This window comes from Cyprinodon variegatus, unplaced genomic scaffold (assembly GCF_000732505.1).
Source record: "Cyprinodon variegatus isolate N-32 unplaced genomic scaffold, C_variegatus-1.0 Scaffold124, whole genome shotgun sequence".
NCBI classification, from domain to species: Eukaryota; Metazoa; Chordata; class Actinopteri; order Cyprinodontiformes; family Cyprinodontidae; genus Cyprinodon; species Cyprinodon variegatus.
The window spans coordinates 1,049,363-1,071,208 of record NW_015150577.1 but is presented as its reverse complement, the minus strand read 5'-3'; the positions used below and the strand labels follow the sequence as shown (position 1 = coordinate 1,071,208).

The window sequence follows — 21,846 nt, the reverse complement described above, 5'->3', positions numbered from 1 at the left end:
AGATCATAGCTATTGCCATGTTAGTATAACAGCCCACTGTCCCATAATTGTTACCCCTTGCTATAAAAACACATATGTGATTAACCTGTAGCAAAGATTCTTAGTTGGATGTTTTTGTGTTACAGTTTTGTTTTCCTTTTTATTTTTGTGTCTTTTTTTCTCTTTTTGGCTTAAGTGTACATTCAACCTTATCAAACTGTCATAGAAAAAACATTTTGAAAGAACAGAAAAGAAAAGAGCCGTGACAAATGTCCCTCAGGTCTCTTAGTCAGACCTATGGGTAGAAAACAAGTGTTGTACTTGTTGTAAGAAAGGGAAAACAAACTAATCTTTCACTGTGGTTCACTGATTCCACCATCCCCTTTGTGCTTTTAGTTGTTTGTATTTTATTTTTTTCAGTGGGTGGTGGGCATGACATCAAATTCTATCTGCTCCTCTTATAATTTCTTCTCTCCCGTCTCATATGTGGGGGAAAAAGTATTTCCTCTCAAAGTTTGAAAGAAAAAAGCATACTACAGAACAGTGTAGACAACTCATGTGTTCACTTATATGAATAATTTAGCCTTCACTATTATTGGCAAACTATTATATATATTTTTAATGCAGGTATGAGAGGAACATTGGTTTGACATATCCAAAAGAAATTATTAATATTGTTTTAAAACTAAAGGAGAGTGAGTTCAACCTAAAATCACATTACTGCTTGTCAGAAAGAACAAAAAGCATTAATCTGGCTGTCTAGCCTGTCTTACAAAAGATAATCAAGTGTTGCAATCCATCAAAAATGTTTCTAACGAGATTTTTAGTGGTGTTACTTTTTGACAATCTGAACTATGTTTGACTCTTATTCTGATTTGGAAAAAAAAATAAGTAGCTGGTTTGTTTGGTGATGGGTTGGACAACCACTGAATACAAACACTTCTCTCCTATGCTCATCCAGTCATGTAGGGAGTCATTTTCTTTCTGTGGTAACTAGGGATGTAACTGAGGAGTATTTTGCAAATCGATTAATCTGTCTTTTTTTTTTTTTTTTTATTAAAAGCTAGCTAAAGCTACCTTATTGAAGATTTTTTTACAAGTGAAACCAGATCAAACTAAAACTTTTCCACTTTAGGTGTTCTCGAAAGAGCATATTGAAAGACAAAAGCATATTTTTTTTTATCTTAAAACATTTTTATATATTTGCTGTGGGTTGCTCTGTTATCTAAATGTATGTTTTAGAGTCTGTACTCCAGTTAAAAATTAACCAATTACTAAATTAGTTAACGATTATTTTAATAATCGTGATTTATGATTAATTGTTTCGGTCCTAGTGGTAACCCTAAAATGGGGCGATACAACATGTGAGGAAAAAAGAGAAAACATTTATGACAAATCATCCAGATGGCTGATAATCCTGGTTGCTGCATTGATGGTCTGCCAAAAACTGATCAGCAATGCCTGTAATTCAGAAGTTAAGGCGTTATTTGCCCTATATATAGGCCATCTTTGCCCTATAGTGTTGTTTTGGACCCTGCCATGGCACTATAGAGGTCAGACAGGTCCACCCAGAGAAATCAGCCTATTTCAGCAGTTATTGACATAAATGCTAAAATGGAATGAAACCAGTTTGTTTTTGTATGTTGTGGAAGTGTCTCACTTACTGTTGTATCAATATTTGCAGATTTCATTTTATTTGGCCTTTAGATTTGAGTATATTATTAATATCTTTTTCTGCAGACAGTTAAATATCAGTGATAACAACCAGGCAGATATGATATATCCAGCTGTACACTAGTTTATCAGCTTTACTTACTTTTAGGAAATAGCATAATTCACCTTTGGTGTAACTGAAAGATAATTTTATACCAGAAAGATAGCTGCAAAATTAAAGGCTCCTCTTGTGACATTAGGTTAAAGGAAGATTGCCAACACCTTTTGTAGAAATTATTTCTATCCTCATGTTTTACCTACATGGCAGAAGGTCTTATGGACTCCACTTAAATATCTCTTTGCAGAGGATCATTTTACAGTGCTTACACACATTAAATGCTTTCAAATGATGTCCCTTTGGGCATATATTTGCATAGTTTATTCCATAAAACTAAAAAATATACAAGCACACACTTGCATCTACCAGGTAATTGGAGAAAAGATGAAAAGAGCAAAGAAACTATCTTTCTGTGTGTCAGAATGGGGTTCAGTGATACATTTTCCCATGCATCCGTGGACTTTTTAGCCATATTCCCAGATATATAAATGCCCACCCATATATGCTTATACTATAGATGATTGCTTTAGCTTTCAGAAAGAATTACAGGTCTTATTTCAGCTGGGTGGAGATAAAGAAAGCTAATAGGAGACTGAACCCTGAGGCCAATGAATCAGTGTCTTATAAAACTATTGCTCAAGGTATGAACTGTCAACACAGAATCTAGAGTCTCCCTTACACAAGCACAGTGCTGGATTATTTCTCTTCCACAAGTGAAGACAGGAACACCACTGCAACAACAACATCTAAAGTGCTGTGCCTCTCCTACTTTCCCACATTGTCCTTCTGATTAGTTATTCTCAAAGAGGGGGAGGCAGGAGAGTGCAACGGGTGGCATGTTTAATTCAGCAGGCTCACCAAAAGCTCTGTTGCTATGTCGATTTAAAGTATTCGATAGTCAAATATGAGAAAATTGTAAGAATTAAGGTTCCCCAAGCCTGTAATATGAGTTTTGGGATACATTTTCAAAAATTTATTTTTGTCTGACATTTCAAAGATGGGCTGTGGAAAATATTTATTTTTAATTGTTTTCATTTTTTTTCTTTTCATTTTATATTGAAGAATTTTGCACTTACACATTAATCAGCCACAATAAATATCAGTTTATCTACCTTAAACTTTTACCAATAAGATCCACTTCCTAATTATCAGATAATCCATCTTTAACATATGTTTTATCCTAAATATGCAATCTCTTCCTGTTCCCTAATGACAGAACATCTAATAGGTGTTTGTGACCTCCAGAAAAAAGGCAGGCTTTTATGGCTCATGCTTTTACAGAATGCATTAGCGCACATAAAGGTTTATTTGTCAGGCTGCACTGGGGGAGCCTTTAAGCACCAAAGATATTTTTCGCTGTGCTGCAGTGTTGAATCCAACCAGGCCTCCTCTTGTAAAACCAAGCAACAACTTTATGTTACAGTTATAAGCCTGAATAGCTGCATCAGCAGATTCTAATATGAATGTTTTTTGTGTTTTGTTTTTTTTTGCAGATTTTAACAGGCTTTTGTATGGTTAATACTGTTAGGTATAAATGAGTCACTCAATTTCATAACAAAGAAATTAGATCATTTTTAGGTATAATATTATATTTCACAGGTTAATTAAAATATCAGAAAGTGTAATGCTATGTTTATACTGCAAGCCATCAAAAAAGGGTCCGCTGCTTCATTTTTGATGGTTGTACACATTAAGGTCAGACATAGTCCAGTAAAGTGCGTCCAGATGCGTCAGATGCCTGTGCTGCTCCTGTGTTCAAAGGCACATATTTGCTGATATAAGTGGGTAAAAAGTATTTTATGTTTTTAAGTGAAAAGGTCCACCTCAAAACAACATCTCTGCAGTCAGTTCATCAAGATTATGATTCTGCCTTAAAATGTTATTCTGCTGTCAGAGGCACTTAGAATTATATATATGCACAGTCACTGGGAGTCCCCTGCAGCAGCTGCCTCAATCCTGGTCACCTCTTGGGGTTTTTTTCTCTACTCTTTGTGGCAGCTGGAAGTAGATGTTAGCATTTTTTCCAGATATGTGCTACAAACTGCAATCACCAGAATATTAAAAGCAAACATATTTAGCTGGTAGGTTTTGACATATTAAGGTAATTTTGTTGTTAATAAGCAGTTATAGCAGAGTAATCATAGTGCTCTGCTTTAGGAGCTAGCTTACAGATCAGCTTCTCTGATTGGTTGGTGTGGCGCATCGAGCAGTGAAAATTCAAATTTTCTGTTGCTGAATGAATCAATTGAATAGATTGTGATTTGAAATACCTTAATATGTTATCTCCAGCAGTTTTAATAAATACATATGACAATCTTCTTTTTGTGCAAGGGATGTTCTTGTCCGATATTGCAAATTTGTCTGATATCACCCATAAAATAAGTATTGAAAAATATCAAACTGCGTTTCTGATAAAAGTACACTGATAGAAACACTCCTCCTGAATCCACTTTCTTTTTAGGTTTTTATAATTGGTTAAAAAAAATGCGTCAGTTTTTCTCATCTCTTTCCTTACTGACAATCGTTCTCTGTGTAAAATCACCAGATCCAGCCACTGCTAACATTCCACATTCTACAAAATAAGATTTAAAAGTATGTACAATTTGTGCTGTTATTGTTTCAGTCTAAATCAAAGCAAAGTTTTTGTATGGTTTCAGAAATGAAAAAGTTTCATCTGGTTACCCCTGTATGGTCCACAGATGATATGCTATTGATGAAAATTTACCAGACCGGTTAGATCGTAAAGATACAAATTCAAGGGTGTTACTGCTGAACCGTTTTTTTTATTTTGAAAAAAAAATTAGAAAGGGAAGGATATAATATTTTCTTCAAAAACTCATGACTAAAATACTGCTTCAAGAATTTTCACACATGTACAAAGAAGAGAGCATGTTACCTTCTATTAAAATCCATCTGCTGCATCCCAAAGAATTGATTGTAAAACTTCATCTCTTTATATCAAAATATCTTAATGGCCTCATATCTTAGTAACATTGATACAAGGTCTGTTCACGCTAGATTGGTGATCAGCTGGTGACACATTAGAATCAAATGAAAATGGGAGGGGTTACTGTTTTTCAACATTATCCAAAGCTCTGCAGTCTTTGAGAACTACTTCCTCTTTAAATGCTTTCTTCCCATTAGTTTTTTTTTTTGTGTGTAAAATATTTTGACATTGTTGCTGTTTAAAAAGATGCTTTCAGAAATAAAGATGTATTATTTTTCATTCAAAGGGTCTCTTTGGTGTAATTTCAGAGAGTAATTTAAATTATAATAATTAAAATGCTCCAGACAAAAAAAACAAAAAACCAGAAGGATAGATAATGCGTTGGTCAGATGAGAGCTGTGAAGGTCTGGTGACTCGGTTGTCTTGATGTCCTTCACACCGAGAGATTGGATGATGGTTGCAAGGGTGGGGGAGTTTGCGTGCGCAGAAGGCTCGCCTAATAGCCATTCTGTTCTCCAACTCTGTCTGCTTTTCACTGGAACAGAGACGCATATTTTTCCCTGCCTTTTTTTTTCTGTCCTCCCTGGCTTTATAATCTGATGATATCCCTCTCTCTCCAATCACATAGAATCTAGACCAGGAAAGGATTAGTATCATTGCTCCAATCCTGGCATAAAGAGGCTTTTAATTTAAAAATTTCTCCAGAGCATTCTAGATTTCAGGACAATGCGTCGAGGGTACCCGAGCTGTCTCTAATTAAGGAGGCGTCAGCGCTCTGCTGTTAGAGAGGGTGATTGTTTGAAAAAGGCAACAGGAGGTAGCTCTGCCAGCCAAATGTGTGGGCGCTGCTGTGACCAGTCAGTCTTCATAATGGCTGTCTGCCCCTGGGACTGAGCCAGCTCTGCGTTCACATGACAGATTGTGAAGATGAGACCAGTAGGAACAGCCTTTGTGAGTCCTGGACTATTGGACAGGCCAGGGATACAAAAAAAAGGTCTTTATGAACTTGGGTTTATGCAGTAACAAACTGTTTTGAATGTCTCAGGCAGTAAATGATTTATCAGCAATGTCACTAAAGCAAAAGAGAAAGCAGGAAGCTTGGAGCAAAGGGTAGAATAAGGACACCAATGGCTCTTATTGATTATTACCTTGTGCTGTAAAAAACAGAACGTTCTGCTTTGCTTACTTCTGTGAACCTGCAAAAACACACTTCATTTAATTTAATCAAATTAAGTGCACTGTTTTAATGGGATTTTTTTTAACTCTTTAGAAGAAAATGTTTGGACTGCCTTTCATCTATTTTATACCCCTGAACTCCCCTATCACCTATCCATGGAAGCAGGCTTACTATGTTTTCTCTTGTCACCTAAATATTTGCTTGCAAAGTTTTAGGAAAAAAAATACTCTTCACAATAACAAAACAAATAGATCCATTGGTACATTTAGCTCTTCCTCAAATTAATTTGCATTTTAATGCCAGTAGGGAAAAGACTTGCATAAAAAATAACCAAAATAAATGGTACCAAATTATTTAGTTATCAAATGTTTGAATCATTAAATCTCTCTTATTTAATCTATTTCTATTATTTGCTCCATTATTCCGCAAGCTCAAACAAAATGCCTTCCATAGCTTGTTGAATCTTTCATCACCTCTTGCCAGTCAAGCAAGAACCTCTGTATTCCAAACTGGCAATTATTCTGCTTCTTTTTAAAGTTTTTTTTTTTCTTTTGCAATTAAATTAGGCCACTGGATTCAATATTAAAAAAAGAACCGTGGAGTAAAACAATCAATGCATTTTTTATAAAAGCAGACAGAAAACAGAGGTTTAGATGGACTCTCAGATGCTTTAATGTGAATATTTTTTATCTTTGATTCAGTCCACATCATGTTTTAGAAAGCAGTAGCCACTGTAGCAATATAATCTAAAAATGTTATTAGAAAAGGTATAGAGAAAGAATATATTGAGCATTCTTTCATCTAGAAATTCAATTTCCCTTCCCCTTTGCTGCGGATACAACTTTATATTCCTACTTCTATTTTTCGAGGCTATTTTAATTTGCCATATTTCCAGAAACAGTTTTGATAAAAGAAGGAATACCTTGTATTATTTTAAGGGTTTTAACATATCTATAAATTCCAGTGCCTTAAAGCAGGGGTCTTCAACACCAGCAGCTGCCACCACACTTCTAACTTAAATAAATGGGTGGTTAACAGGCCTCTGCAGCCCCTGATGGCGTCTGAGGAGATCATGTAATAATTTGATTCAGGTTTGCTGGAGCAGAGACACATCTAAAGCATACAGGGCAGAATAGAGACCGCTGCCTTAAAGTGTTCGATATTACTTCAAGTGTAAAACAGACCACAGATGCCACCCTGTCATTATAAATAATTCAGTATAGAAGAAATGAAAATGAAATATATATATATATATACACGTTTTCTTTCTCTTCAACCATGAGTGTCTGTCTCAAGATGCAAATGCTTTAAAGGATAAATTAGCTTCAAAAGCTTTAAAAGCAGGACTATATTATGTTTGTTGGCGAAAACTAACTTTAACATTAATTGAACAGTGTCCTGTTGATTTTACATTTATCGTCTGGAGCAATCCAAATAGAAGCATTAGACTAATTATTAACTATCATTAATCATAGATATGATCAAATAAGAAAAATATCTGATACAGCCAAGAGGCAAATTTTTATTTTGTATTTTTTGCCTGTTTGTTTCTGCACAAAGCCTCGAATAACAAGAGTAACCACAGCATCGGTGTGTTCAGCATTTCTATGAAAAACTACTTATTTAATGGACAGCAGATTTTAGGTGGCATGCATGCTAATCCTGCATCACTGTTTCGGCTTCTGATCTTTATGTCTGGCTATTTTAAGTCCTTTCGTAGCCAAATAGTTTTACCAAGTGTTTTATTTGAGAGAATTTAAGAGCATTATTCTGGTTAAAACATGGTCCAACTTGTCACATGTCAGACTGGACTTCCTGGTGTCTCTTATTGGCCAGTTGCACTACAGGGCACCATTACACAAATATTGTCTTGTTAGCAGCTATGTCCAACATCTGTCTTACTCTATCCCTTTGTTATTCATAGGGGAACCATGAAAGGGATTTCATTATCTTGTCTGCGCTACCCTTTAAGGAATCTCCTTAATGTCTTATATTGCCATGTAATTTGCAACCCATAGTATAATGGCTGAAGGAAATGGGAGTGGGTCCTTTGCATATAAGAGTGTGATATTCAGAATGATTGGGGATTGTTGACAGGTTAAAAGGCCCCATGGTGGATAGAGGCTTTCAGGAATGAAGCCCTCATTCTTATTCTGCCCTAAAGCTAGGGACAATGCGAATCTTTTCCTCCCGTTCTGGTCCATTTTATACTTATATTATAGAGCAGCTTTATTATTAGGATGCATGGAAAACATTGCTACAGTTCCCCTCCATTAGATTCCCAACAGTCCCCCCGGCCACAGAAATTGTAAAATCCCCTAATGAGCTAATATAAGACTGTCTTCGCTGTTGCTAAGGGTTTTTATCTAAATGTCACTTCTTTTTCTCTCCGTGATTAACAGCAGATACCTATGTCAGAATGAGGCAGAATCCTGTTTATGAAGGGATGAAGTATTCATCTAACGACTTACGCTTCCTGCAACACAGACAAAGCTATGTGATTATTCTGATTGGCTGAGCATCAGCACGCTGCTTTATTCAAAGTCAGTGACATTTTCTGGCTCATTGTGCATTGACCCTCCTGATGGGAGACCATCCCTAACATATCACGTATCTGTGGAGTTTGCCTCATGCAATCTTTGAATAGTGTGTTTTTAACCATGTTTCATTCCCTGAACTTTGAAACGATCACACACAGTATCTAGAAGTTTGAAAAGCTTCTGCTTCAGGCTGTGTATGTGGATTACAAATTTTATTTATCTTTGTTTGCCTTCCCATTTTGCTCTGATGAATGAGCTGGAGGGGACATGGAGGGTCATATTAAACATCTACTGGCTCTGTGTCTCCTCCAACTGACGTTTTTCTTGTTTTTTCTTTTCTTCTGCATACCTTGAAAACGTATTAAGACCCTTTTAAGGCATAAAAGTATTGAAATTTTCTAAGGATTTAACATAATTTAGTGACGTAACTGAACATATCGCTGTCCTAGAAACAAAAGACCTAACCCTAGTTGCAGAAGGATAGGGCTGCTAAGGATGTATTGAATTCAACAGCTTCAAAAATCTTTTAACTTTAATAACACAGCTTTTTTGCACCATTTTCCTTATTAACCAGTTATCTGAAGAACAATCTCCATGTTTATAATGTGTTTAAGAGAGATGGATCTGGTTAAATGGTGGAAAAAAAGGACTTTTGGCTGATCCCTGTGGTACACAGCAAGAAGATAGATAACCTGTTGGAAGCTCTGTTTAAAGAAGGTAAAAATATTTACATGTCACACTGAGGGTGGCCCCTACAAAGTCTATAAAAGGCTCCTATCCCATCTGCATCCTTCAGTAGGTCATTATCCATTTTTCCAAGTGCTTTTTTTTATGCTGCATGGTGTTCTGAAATCAGTATGATAAACTCTACAAGCACTGCTATGTTTATTAAATGCTGTGCGGAGATGTATGTCTTTAAGAAATCCTCAGTTTAACTGATTGTTAGAAATCCTTTGGTGATGCATAATGTTTTCAGAAATTAGAGCAAGAAATGTGCAAGTTAAGGAGAAATTAGATGTTAGCTTTATCGTGTAGAACAGGGATGTCAAACTCATTTTAAGATCGGACACTTTGTAAACAGCATCAAGTCTTTAAAATAGTTGGTTGCTGACATAAAAAAAACATTTTTAAATTATAATTTCAGTCACAAGAAGTGCGCTCCTATGGTATTATGGCTTCACTCCATTTGTTTCCTTTAAAAGAGCATTTGTTTTTACTTTATGACATGCTATGCCTTTTGTGGCTTTTAAGGTCTGGTAAAGCTAGAATGGAGGGTCAGATTTTGCAATTGGTCATCAACTTTGACCAGAGAGTTAAATTTGTTTTGGTGATTCCATTTACTGAATTTAAAACCCTTTTAATGATTAACCAGAACTATTAATTTATATTTAATACTACGAATTATTATGGTGAGGAGCTGTGGGGTGCTGGAACCTCAAAATGTAGAGGTGTGTCCTGTTTGGTGGTTTGAGTCCCTGCTTTGTCTCTGCCTGCTTCAGTCCTTATATTTTTGAGTAAGACTTATTATCTCTATTTCAGTAAGAGGACCCCATTGTACTGATGATATGACTGCCTCACTTCTGCCACTCTGCTGCGGTTGAAGTCCTTGATATGTTTAAAATAATGGCTTGCTCACAAAAGTCCTTATAAATGGCAAATATTTCTGGCAAAACAAGATGCTACTAGGAGGTAAAATTGAATAAAAATATCTAACAGTTCAGAGGTGAAAAGATTTCTATAAAGAAGAGTGATGCCATATCCTGGGAAATTCACTTCACCCACTTCTTTAAATCTAAGCTTGCAGTATGTGCCCTATATTTCCCTATGAGCTAAAACTGACAGAGCAGCCTGTAATGCATGTTGGTATCTTTCCATATGGAAGCTAGATGAGTCATATCAAGGAGCCTTTGGGTTTTTATAGTAGCGGTCCTGAGATGATGGTGGATGGCGTACTGCTAATGAAAATCCATCAGCATTTTTTAACAGTGCTGTGCAAGCAGGGGGTTTCCCACAACTCATTGCTGCAACTGCTTATGGAAGGCTTTGTTCTACTTACCTAGGATACAGGTACAAGAAAGCCTTGTACGTGTTAACATCTTTAAACTTTCTCTCCTGACACTTTTCCTGAGAAGAGATAAAGCGGAGCAAATGCTTTAAATAATACTTTATAACAAAAAAACAGCTTTTACAGAAATGTTATCTTACTCAGACCCGAGATTTTGCAAGGATATGAAGGTACCTTCCTGCTCGCTTCGTCAGACAGTAAGCAGCAGCCCTTTAAGAAGCATTTTATACATTTCCGGTATCATATCCTGCCACCTCTAATATCAAATAATTATTCCCAATGAAGTCATAGAAAATTGACACCAGTCTTTTCCAAAGTGCTTTGTTTACCTTCCTTCCTAGAGGATAGAATTGGTTTAAAATTATTTGGATGTCATTTTAGATGATAAAACCTGTACTTTTTTTAATGTTTGCCATCCTTAATGCCCATTTCCGAAATAATGGGGCTCAACAGCTATTTGCTGGTACAAAAAACTCTTTGCAGACCAGCTTTTAACTCTGAGTTTTAGCGAGTGCTGTGTAGTTCACTTAGGGCGTTGCCATATACATGGAGGCTTTTTTTTTATTTTTTATCACAGATTTGTCATAAATGCCAAGGGAATTTTGGCTCCGCTTTAAGATTTTCTCACATCTACGGGTGGAAGAACATTGTTTTGGTGATTTTCTTCCCCTAGGCATGAATCCCCATGAGTCTGCTTTGTGCAAATGTATTCGTATACAGGGAAACCTTAAGCATCACCACCATCACATTTCAAAGCCACAGGCTTCAACGGACTTTGCAGACATAAGTTTGAGGATCCAAGTCTTAGCAAAACATGAAAATAATTGCAAATATCTCTGGGGCTGTTGAATCGGATGTAAGCCCTGTACCCAGTGGTTTGACAGAAACAGTTTCTGTAATAAAATCTAAAGTGTGACTGATTCTTTCTGTCATCCACCTGTCAAACCTCCATATATTGTTGCACCTGTGCCCACTCAGCCACCTATCACTGTGAGGTCTTAATGGAGTTTTTTCTTATCATTAGGCATTGTCATTTCTTTTTACTATGACACGGCAAAAACTCCTTCTATAATTGTATATTATAAAGGTTTTGCAAAGTAAACAGATGAAGCTTACAGAAGGAAGCAGACTGAAAAACCTTAACATCTAAGGCAAATGTAAAATGTATAATGTAAAAGTATTTTTTGTCCTTTTTCTGACCTTTCCTAACTGTTATCTTGAGCTGAGTTATTGTTAAGTTTCAGATCCTTGAGTTCAGCACTTTTTACCTTTTTCCTGCAATCTATGTTGTAAGAATCAAGACATGCTTCATTCTGACATCAGCTCTAATCTCATCAGAAGGTCTTTGATCTGTTATGAGGAGGATACAGCCATGCTTGGAAGCTAGTCTGAGAAATTTAAAAATATTTAGAGCTAAACGTAGCTGGTATAGCTGGGGATCCAACTTTCAGGGAGAAGTAGCTTTAGATTCTTCCTGAATGTAAAATTTTAAGCAGCTGCAACAGCCAGGATAACATGTTTTTTTTGTTGTTGTTATTTTAATATAATATTTCATGACTGTTAACTGCTTGTCTTGCTCTCTTCCACTTTGTTACGCATGATTGAACTTCGGACATTTTGGACAAAGTAAAGTTTCCTTTTCCCTCTGTGCTTTTATCTTATTGATACTGAAAATCGCCAACTTTGAATCTTTGTGTTTGCTGATCCGATAAAGATCAGAGGTTCCATATTTTACCAGCAGGTCCTTAGTTTTGTGCAAATCAAGCTGAAAATCCAGAAACAACCATTTGTTGGAATTCATCTCTCATTTTTATCATTTTGTTTATTAATTTATTTACTTTTTCATAATGTTGCAGTCTCGTAGGTATGTAAGTAGGGGTGTAGATAATAATCGTTTTGTATCGATCCAACAGCAATTGATTCATGTTTTTTATTCCTCCCGTCTATTTTTATCCATTTGCTCCTGGATGTTATTCTGACTCCTGTGCTGCGGTGGTTCTTAACTTATTTTGTCCTCCTACCTCACTTCCTTTAGCCACTATCCTCTACCTTTAGCTTGCAGTATTTTTTGATGCAAGTGCTTTCAGAATCTATAACACAGGGGCATTATTATTTTTCAGTAAACAAGGTTTTCATTGGCCTAGGCTGAGTACAACTTTGCTATTTCTGTTATTTGCTGTTTCGTAAATAAAATGCATAACGATATTACAGCTTTCATTGATTTATTTCAAATTTGAAACATTTTCTAGTCTGTAAGGTAAAAAAGAAAATTAACCAATTAATCAAATCGAATCGTATCGTGGTGTATTTTTAAGTATCGTAAATAATCGAATCGTTTCTTCAGGAAATTGATACTGAATTGGATCGCCATGATGGGTGTGATTTGCACCCCTAGTCGTAAGCATAGTGCATTGCTTATCAGGAACATGAGGATAAAATTCTGCTCTCTTGGGCTCTTTCAGTAACCACCAAGGATCTTCTCATTAAAAAAAAACTTCATAAGGCCTCTGGGCTTAAAGGGACGGGCTCAGCCTTTCTATGTGATGGAATATGCATAAGATGGCATCACTACTGTCTGGGAATGCAAATTGGAATAGTTATTTTTCCCTCCGGAGGATTGCCATGGGGTTTATGTACATGGCCTTATTCTCGTTTAACTTCCTTGCTTAATCAAGAAAAACCTCACTCCCCTAAGGGCAATTCCAAGTTTGCTCTTCAACTCCTCCTTTTTTTCATCTCTTCATCTTTGTACACATATACACATGCGCACGCACCTCAGAGGCTCATAAAGCACATCCAAGCTACTGCAGTATGATTATTCATATGGCAATGAGGCTGGATTGAGCCTGCTTGGCTGGCACAGCCTGATAGGAGGGTTTCCGGATGATGACTTAAGAGCACTGCATCTTCTCACCCAAGAATGGGGAATTTAAACTTAATCAGGGCAAGCACCCATCCATTCTCTCTTTTCCAGCGAGCTCGACAGAGTAGAGGCCAAATTGAAAATAGAAAGATGGAGACAAAAGTCAAAGTCTAGGCGGCAACATGCCCGCTTCTACCCTTTGTTTTCTGTACCATGAGCTCAAGGTTTTCTCCCATGAGCGATGTGTTTCTCCCAGGGCATTTAGAGAAGCAATTCTGTTTCGCCTGAAGGGGAGGCATTAGTAAGATTAGCTTTCCTGCACTCGATCAGACCTATTGAAACCCTTATATTTTACTAATTCCATATCCCACACATTCGCAGTTTCCCAGATTTTCTACACACAGTTGTTGCCGCCCATCCATCAGCCTGGAGGGCATCAGGTATGTTTCAGTAAAGCCCGGCCAGTTTTTCGGTCAGCCTCCCAGCCATCAGCCCTCCTCTTTTTCCACGGGCCATGGTCACATTAGGAGGAGGAGGCAATGATGGTTCCTGATCAATAAAACATCGACTGCATTAAAGCTCATGAATAAGTCATAGAGGGAAGGAACCCAGTCTTTGGGACACACGCATGCACACACAGAGGGAAATTGGCTTTTATTTAGGAGGGAGAAAATGAACAGACACAGAAAGCGAGTCGAGCTTGAAAGAGGTTTATCAGGCATTGACTGACACTTTGTTGTAAAGCTCCTTTCTTTCCCTCTACCTATCAAACTTACAGCTTTAGTCTCACATAAAAGTCATTTTTCTTGTGAGAATTACAGAAAGTTCTTTCATCCCTGCATCCAAAGGCTTAGGAAAGACTGCTTAAATGTTGTTGTTTAGCTCTAGGTTTCACCATACGGCTCTATGTGTAATTTATTTTTTTCTCCCCCAAAGGAAAAAGGAACTGATTTGTTATGAGATTCAAAAAATAATTGCTGTTCGCCCACACATTTGCTAGGGTTTTACCAAAAACGTCACCTCCGACAGCTGTGAGGGAGACTGAGGATCAACTCAAAGCAGATTTTTCTGAGCTGCTTTTTGCTTTGAGTTTTAAAAAGTAAAAAAAAAAAAAAAATGAACCTAATGGATGAGAGTCTAAGTTGCAACATTGCCAAGATAAGGATCACAGCCTTCTAAATTTTTTATTTGTATTCTTGGAGATGATTATACACTGTTTTATCCTTTATGTGGATATAACTTAACATTTTTATTGGAAAGTGAATAACTTTGTCTTAATTCATAAAGCACAAAGGCTGAGCTAGAAAAGGCAAAGGTGCAGGTTACAGGAAAAACAATTAAACCGGTTAACTTGAAACATCAGAAGAAAAAACATGAAACTGAAAAATAGATGCTCACATTATGATAGAACTCAGGGAACCTGGTTACGGTTTAAAGAAAAAAATCAAAGGTAGGTTTGTTCTAAAAAAAAAAGCCCAATCTCCTCTAAACAGCTGAGTGCCTGAGGACAAACATATGGCTGGATTAGATTGGAGAGACATAAGGGTGCAAGGCCATTTAGGCATTTATAAGTCAACAGGAATGAATGTATTTGAATTTGAATGTATTGTTTGACCCACAGTGAGGCAGTCAATGCTGAAATATACTAATTCCTGCTTAAATTCAGATTATTAAATCAGCCCCACAGTTTCACAGAGCACTTGGATGTCATGGACATTTCACAGAGCACTTTTCAACTAATCATTCAGTAGAAAAATTAATATTAAAGCGACAAAGAGAGGTCTTGTTGAAAGAGTCCAACATGCAGAGAATTATTCCATTGGAAACACTATCATAAAAGACAGTGGCAGCATCCTCCTGTGTGGATTAATCTGGTCGGAAAAGGCAGTCGGGCTGCTTAGAGGTCATAGAAACATGGATGGAGCTTTAAAAATAAAACCAGACCTACAATGGCCTAGTTAGATCAAAGCATATACATACAATTAAATGGCCTACCTGTAGTCAAAGTCCAGACAAATAAATCCTTGAGAACCAGGACTTGTTCTGGTATAGCTCTATTTATAGCTGGCAGAAAAAAACCTGATTATAACTATCAACACACATTTTAGATGTAACTGCAAATCCACATAATGTTTTTCTTGGTAAATATATTGAGCTTTGTGTTTGTATGTCAAGAAGTTTAAGCAGAATACTGTACTTTTTTTCATTCTTCAGATTTAATAACACCTGAAAGTGCCTGACCTCTGGCGAAATAAAAATTGTATGGAAATTTGAAGGATTATTCTTATAGGAGTGCTATTCAGCATTCCTGCATACGCTGCTCTTCTCTTGAGATTTTGATTGTAGGCTACATTGGTTGCTCCGTCGAAATGTATAATAAATGATGGGACAGAAAAATCTTTTTTTCCCTGCTTGTAGATATATGAGAAACAGGATTACTCAGAGAGCAGCACTTAAAAAACCCTTTTAGCAATCCAGCCTTCTCCTAAATTGTGTTCCATGGGGTTCATCCTTTTAGACTTTACAGATTACTTAAAAAGTAACTGTCTAAAAGCTGTAAAAACATTTGGAAATTTACCACTGAATGGCATCTTACTAGAATTTTTCTCAATATAATTTCCCTTAACAGCACTGCAGTCATAGTGTGAATTGGAAAGCGTTTAGAAAACGCTGCTGACATGCAGCCTTTTGAAGGTAGAATATACTGCTATAATTGTATATATATAAAATGACTGGAAAAGAGAAATTCTAGGAGTTACCTTTCATGGAGCAGCAGGGCTCTGCTGCCCTCACTGCACTGTCCAATTAGAGCATATGATTAGTGTAGCCTGTCTGAAGTGAAATTGAATCTATCAGCCCGGCTCAGACTTCCACAGGTCCCTGCAATTCAGCTATCACTTTGTCTCTGTCGCACTAATATAACAGTGGCTGAATGAATGATTTCTACTTAAGGCAACGCTTGATTGAAGCTGATTACATTTCGCAAAGGTTTATTATATTTCCATAATTTGTCTGCATGGAGCTTGAGTTTGTGTTTGTGCCACATGCAGGTTGTTGTGAAAGAAAGAAGGGAAAACACAGCAGTAGTACTGCTACCTATTTGATGTTTATCTGTTTTGTTTTTGGTCTTCCAGAGTGCCAGAGCCAAGGGCAAACCCCATGGACCCGAGGGACCTTGAAGACAATGATTCTGGACCATCTATGGACCACGCCCCGTGAGTGGAGCAGACCAGACTCCTCATGCATCCACCTGCCCTTCACGATCTGCTTCACCCCACCGTCAGACCAGTGGAGACATCTGGCCAGCCTCTTCTCTGTCAGTCATTTTCTGTACCTCCCTCTCCTTCTCTGCCGGAGACCTTCAAAGGAGGCTGCAGGGACAAATATGGATGGCCACATCTTTTCCACATTCAAACTTTATTAATTCCTCACTTGCTACAAACTTTCTTTAATTGAAGCAGTCAAGTAATGTGCTATCAATTACAATCAGGCTCAATTTCCACAGCCTCTCAGATCTTACTGGGGGCCTGGCTGACTTAGAGAGGAGCTTTGGCAGGCAGCTGTGCAGAGCATCTGTTAAGCTCCACAGATGTCAGAAAAACAAAAGTATAAAACAGTGATTTATAATCATTTATTTGGAATAAAATTCTGTTTAGACTCTGCCGTTCTGCCTTATATCTTTTCTAGAGATGATATTACATCTACAGTTGCACTGATCAGGCGTTGTTTGGCCAAAACCAGTTTGAAGTTTTCTTTGAAGACTGGTCACATTTAATCACACCAGATCTGCTGGGGGTGTTTTTGTTCTTTTCTTTTTTGTTTATCTGTTTTTTTCTTCAAGAACTGTACAATATAAAAAAGAACAGATTTAAAGTTGTGCTGCAATTTCATTAATAACTGAACTAAAGGTGAAGGAATTACAAAAATCATCCATTTAAAGTTAGGATCAGATATTTACATACTGATAACTAAAATATTTAGTATCATCTTTGAATTTAAATTGCACAAAGCTTTTTAAAATGTTGCAGAGCGCGCCTTAAACTGTATGACTATGGCCAGATGTTTTGGGTTTCCATTTTCACAATAGTTCGGTGGATTTTTGGCCCATTCCTCCTTATAGAACTGATCTAAAGGAGTTTGTTTTATTTTGCTTCTTGCTTTTTTCCTGCTTGCTTTATTTCTGGCTTGTTTGTTTTGGTACTAAAATGGGGCTTTGCGATGGCCGCTGACTTTATTCTTCCTAATACGCTTTATTAGGTATTTGGTACTGTGATGAGGGTCATTAGCTGTTTCCTTTCACAATTGTCAGCAAAACTATGTCCAATTTTGAAATTGCGGTATTTTTATTAAATAATAAATACAATTAAAATTGCAAATGAATATTTTTATTAATGTGATAATTTTGAAAACAAAATTGCGCCTTTATTGTAGATATATCCGTATCTTAGCCTCAGCTCTATTGGGCTCTAGCTATTTCCAGTCTTCTTAATACAACGCAGTAAGGTCCAATTATAGATCATGTGACTCGAGTTATGCGGAAAAAAAGTGTTTCCATTGCAGTTTTGTAAAATATAAAAACTATTGAGAATTATTGTAAGTATTAATGGAAACACACCTAATGTCTATTTGGAAGACGCATTTTAGTCAAGCTTTTAATTGATTGTTGCTTTAGTGCATCTATATTCCTCTATAGTCATCTTTCCTCCTTCCTATATTTCAAAGTAAACAACAAAAATACTTTCAGGTAGTCAGTAATTTCCCTCTGGTATTAATAAAGTATTTCTGATTCTGATTCTGATTCTGAAAAGGCTGTGTCTTTTTATACAGTGTATTGTATGTGAATATCTGATTTGGGGCTGTATGCATCAAAGCATATGCCCCTAGTCACGGGCCGGTCACCAGTATTAAAGTATACCAAGATTTTAACGATGGTAAACTTTCTAAAAGCCAACACAGCTTTACTGGTTTAGTTGATATATAAGAGAAAGTGTCACTGAAGTAACTAAGTGTTGATGTGCACTGCTTCTCATTTGGCTGAAAGATGATTCTGTTTCCTTGCTTACAAAAAAAGACAAATTTGGCAGTTTGGAAATATTGACAATAATGCTATGGAAACAGGATTGCCACCAATATTCACTCCAGTCTCTTCATCTCATTTATTAACTCTCCATAAAATAGCATCATATTCCCTAATTTCTTGCATTTATTAGACCTAATTAAGGTAAACTGCCCATTTCTGGTTAAGTGAATATTGCAGCTTTATCACATCAGTGTATAAGGGTTTTATTGGGTTGGAATAAGGGAAAGAATAAATGGTGTGTTGTTTTCCACCATACTGTGGCCTTCACCTATCTATTTGCTGCATATAAAAGATTTTTTAGATTTGTTTACACTTCCTCTTGTTTTTAGCTGATATTTTATCACAATCATGTTATGTTCTGATGTATATTGATTGTTAAATGTTGCTGAGTCTTTTATTAGATAAAATCAAACTTGTGTTTAACTGTGCAACAACAGCCCCTCTGCATTTATCAGCTCTGTGTGTACTGTAGTGTAAAGGCTCAGTACTCTCCACCCGTCTGCAGCGAATGACGGATTGCCCTCCAGCGATGCGTTTGCACTTTTACCTTGACCTGCTGAGTTGCAAACATCACTCATTATGCATTGCCACAGTTTTGTGTACATATCAGCAGTTTGTTTTTATTTTGATTGATTTTGTTGTCTTAAAATCAGAAACAAGGTGCTGTCATTAATGATAGGTGGGATGGGTTTTACAAGAATGATTTTACTATAGTCGTGCTGCTCATGGATGCACTGAAGTTGTAGATCTACTTAAGGGAATAGTTGGAGTTAACGGCCTCTTGGAAAATAACGACAAAATCTTATTCTGTATATTTACTTTGACATCAGGAAAGAGTCTGATTGTCTGTTTCCTTCTCTTGTAATTTGTCTGTTTTGGTTTTTAAATCAATAAATAAAGAGCCTGCTTCTTATACTGGGAATAGAACATGACATTTCTGTTTCCATTTTAGGAAACATTATTGTGCTTTATTTGTCACATGCAAAAAGTCCGAAAACAGCAGAAAATAACATTTGTCAAGCAAGTCAGTGGTATCAGCGAAAACCCCTTCCAGCCATGTAAGGTTTTTCTATGATTGATGGAGACAGGAAGAGTGATGAAGTGGCTTAAAGAAGAATTCAGGATGTAGGGAATTTCAAGTTCTTTCTTCATTAAAATTCAAAGCAGCAGCGCTTCCAGATAGGACTGGGAATAGGAGGTTTAGGGAAAGAGAGAGCTGGAGCGATCCTTGGGGTTTCTGCCACTCTCTCTCTCCCTCTGCAAGTGCATTTAAATGTATACCACACTCTTGCCTCCACATAAGCCAAAAGTTATGTTGATCAACTCCAGAATTCAATCTGAAAGCCTTTGCATCTCTGCTGTTCGTCTTCTTTCTCTTACCTTCAAGAAATACGCCATCTGGCACGCATTAGCGTCCCACCTGCTCTCTACCTGAGCTCTTTCATCCTGCCAAGAACGTCTTCTCAGCCTATAATTGAGAAACCGGCCCTAACATATTGATTCAGGGAGACACGTTTAGCCGTCGCTCTTTGCTGCCCTGGTGGTAACGGACAATTTGGCATCCTCTAATGACTTCAACTGGAGTACCTAGGGGTCCACAGTCTAGTATTCATCTGACCCACACCCGGCACATTTAAACCTCCTTGAGTGGATTTCTCCTGCTGTGGACTCTTTGCAGCAATGGTCAGAGACGTGGGAAAAATACTTCTTTTTTTTGTTGTTTTTTACTTCATTAAACATGTAGATCGCCTGAGTTACCCAGTAAATACATCTAGGGGACAAGTTTGAGAAAAGACCCGTCTGATTTAGAGGCCTTTTTTAAAACTGAATAATTATTACATTAAAACTGTTTTTGCTCTGGTGATTTCTTTCTGATATTAAAATGTATTCAGAGATTTAAATCTTTTAAGTACGAGGGGGGGGGGGGAGCAAAAGCAGAAAATATCCAGAAGGAGAGAACTACTTTGTTGTAGCACGTGTGCCTTCAAAAAGAGAGTAATCTTCCACTCCATATGTTCATTTCTTACGCCCAAAGCAATAATAAGAAACTTTACGGGGGGACAATGTGCCTGTTGTCAGTGGAGGAAATGGAGAGGAGAAGATTGTCTGATCTCATTTAGGCTACCAGACCACAAGGTTGTTGTTGTTATTTTTTTTTTTCCCCTCCACACCTAATTACACCTGCTCTTCCAGGTCCACATCACTGAGCATGTTCACACAGAGGCACAAGGATGAGCAAATAAACAGAAGCACAGCCTTAAGACCTTCTACTCTCCTGATGGGGCCAAAAAGGACTATTTGTGTGTTTGTATTGACATAAATTAATTGCTTCATGGCTTGTGAGATTGAATTAGCTACGTGACATGCTTGCTAGTAGTGATGCAGCTTTGATTGCTGCCTTTAATAGAGCCTGTTTCTCTTGCGTCCTTTCTAGATGGGCTGAGTCCGTGGCGTCACAGTAATAGAGCAGATAAAAAATCGCTATGACAGCCTTAATGATTCTGTTTATTAGAGGGAAAGAGATGGTGAAAATGCAGATTTCCATACTAAAAACACAAGCTTAGATGGAAGTGTGCATTGCATTTGCACTCTGCTCAAGAGTCTCTATTCACACACTAAAAAAAAAATTCTTTTTTTTTTTTTTGTTGCTCTAAGCCACACCTACACAGATACAACTTCAGGATTTGTATCACTCAAGAAAATGTACTGCTCGTTTCACAGTTTTTTTTTACCCATGAATTAAAAGGAAAATGAAAGTTGCGCATCTGTGGAGAATTTATTTTAAAAGACTTAAACTATATAGAATGATAAAATTCAGGATTTCACTTGCTGGAACCTCAGTCAAGTAAAAATAGCTCACTACAACTCATCCAGTGTTTGGAATAAAGAAATTTGATAAATCTGCCATTTGACAATGTAATAATGTTAAAAGTAGCTTAAGTCTAGCAGTCTTGTAAAAAAAAAAAAAAGGAAAAGCATCAGCGATATTTTTTATTTATTTTTTTTTTTTACAGTGTTTGGCAATGTGACAATAAAAATAATTGTCTTGATGAAAAAGAGCCCAACAGGTTTTACTTTCACAAGTGGAGCAGTACGGCTATCGCCATAGTGTTCCGCTTGATTTATGCATATAAATTGCTTTATTATAATTACGCAGGGAGTTTTACAGATTACACAGACACTGCAATGTAGGTAGAACAGGAAAGGAAAAACCGGGGGGATGAAAGAAAGAGGAGATAAAAACATTTTCAATAATTGCAATAATTTTACAGAGGCGGTTCATGGTGACGGTCATAACGCAACAGCTTGAAGACTAGTTTCTGACAAATAGGCCTTGATTATTTTAATGCATATCATTGATCCAGTTCCAGGCTTACCAGTGGTCCGAGGGTACTCCCTACAAGTCCAGATCAACTTAAAAAAA

The 21,846-nt window shown here is 36.9% G+C and overlaps 1 protein-coding gene across 1 annotated transcript in view; it reads left to right on the top strand.

Moving 5' to 3' along the window:
- Positions 1 to 19,360, top strand: part of trim44 (tripartite motif containing 44) — a 68,558-nt gene extending 49,198 nt beyond the window's left edge. Inside the window, exon 6 of the mRNA XM_015375735.1 lies at positions 16,477 to 19,360. Coding sequence (XP_015231221.1) covers positions 16,477 to 16,561 — 85 coding nt within the window. The 3' untranslated portion in view covers positions 16,562 to 19,360. The remainder of the gene's footprint in view (positions 1 to 16,476) is intronic.
- The last annotated feature ends 2,486 nt before the right edge of the window (positions 19,361 to 21,846 follow it).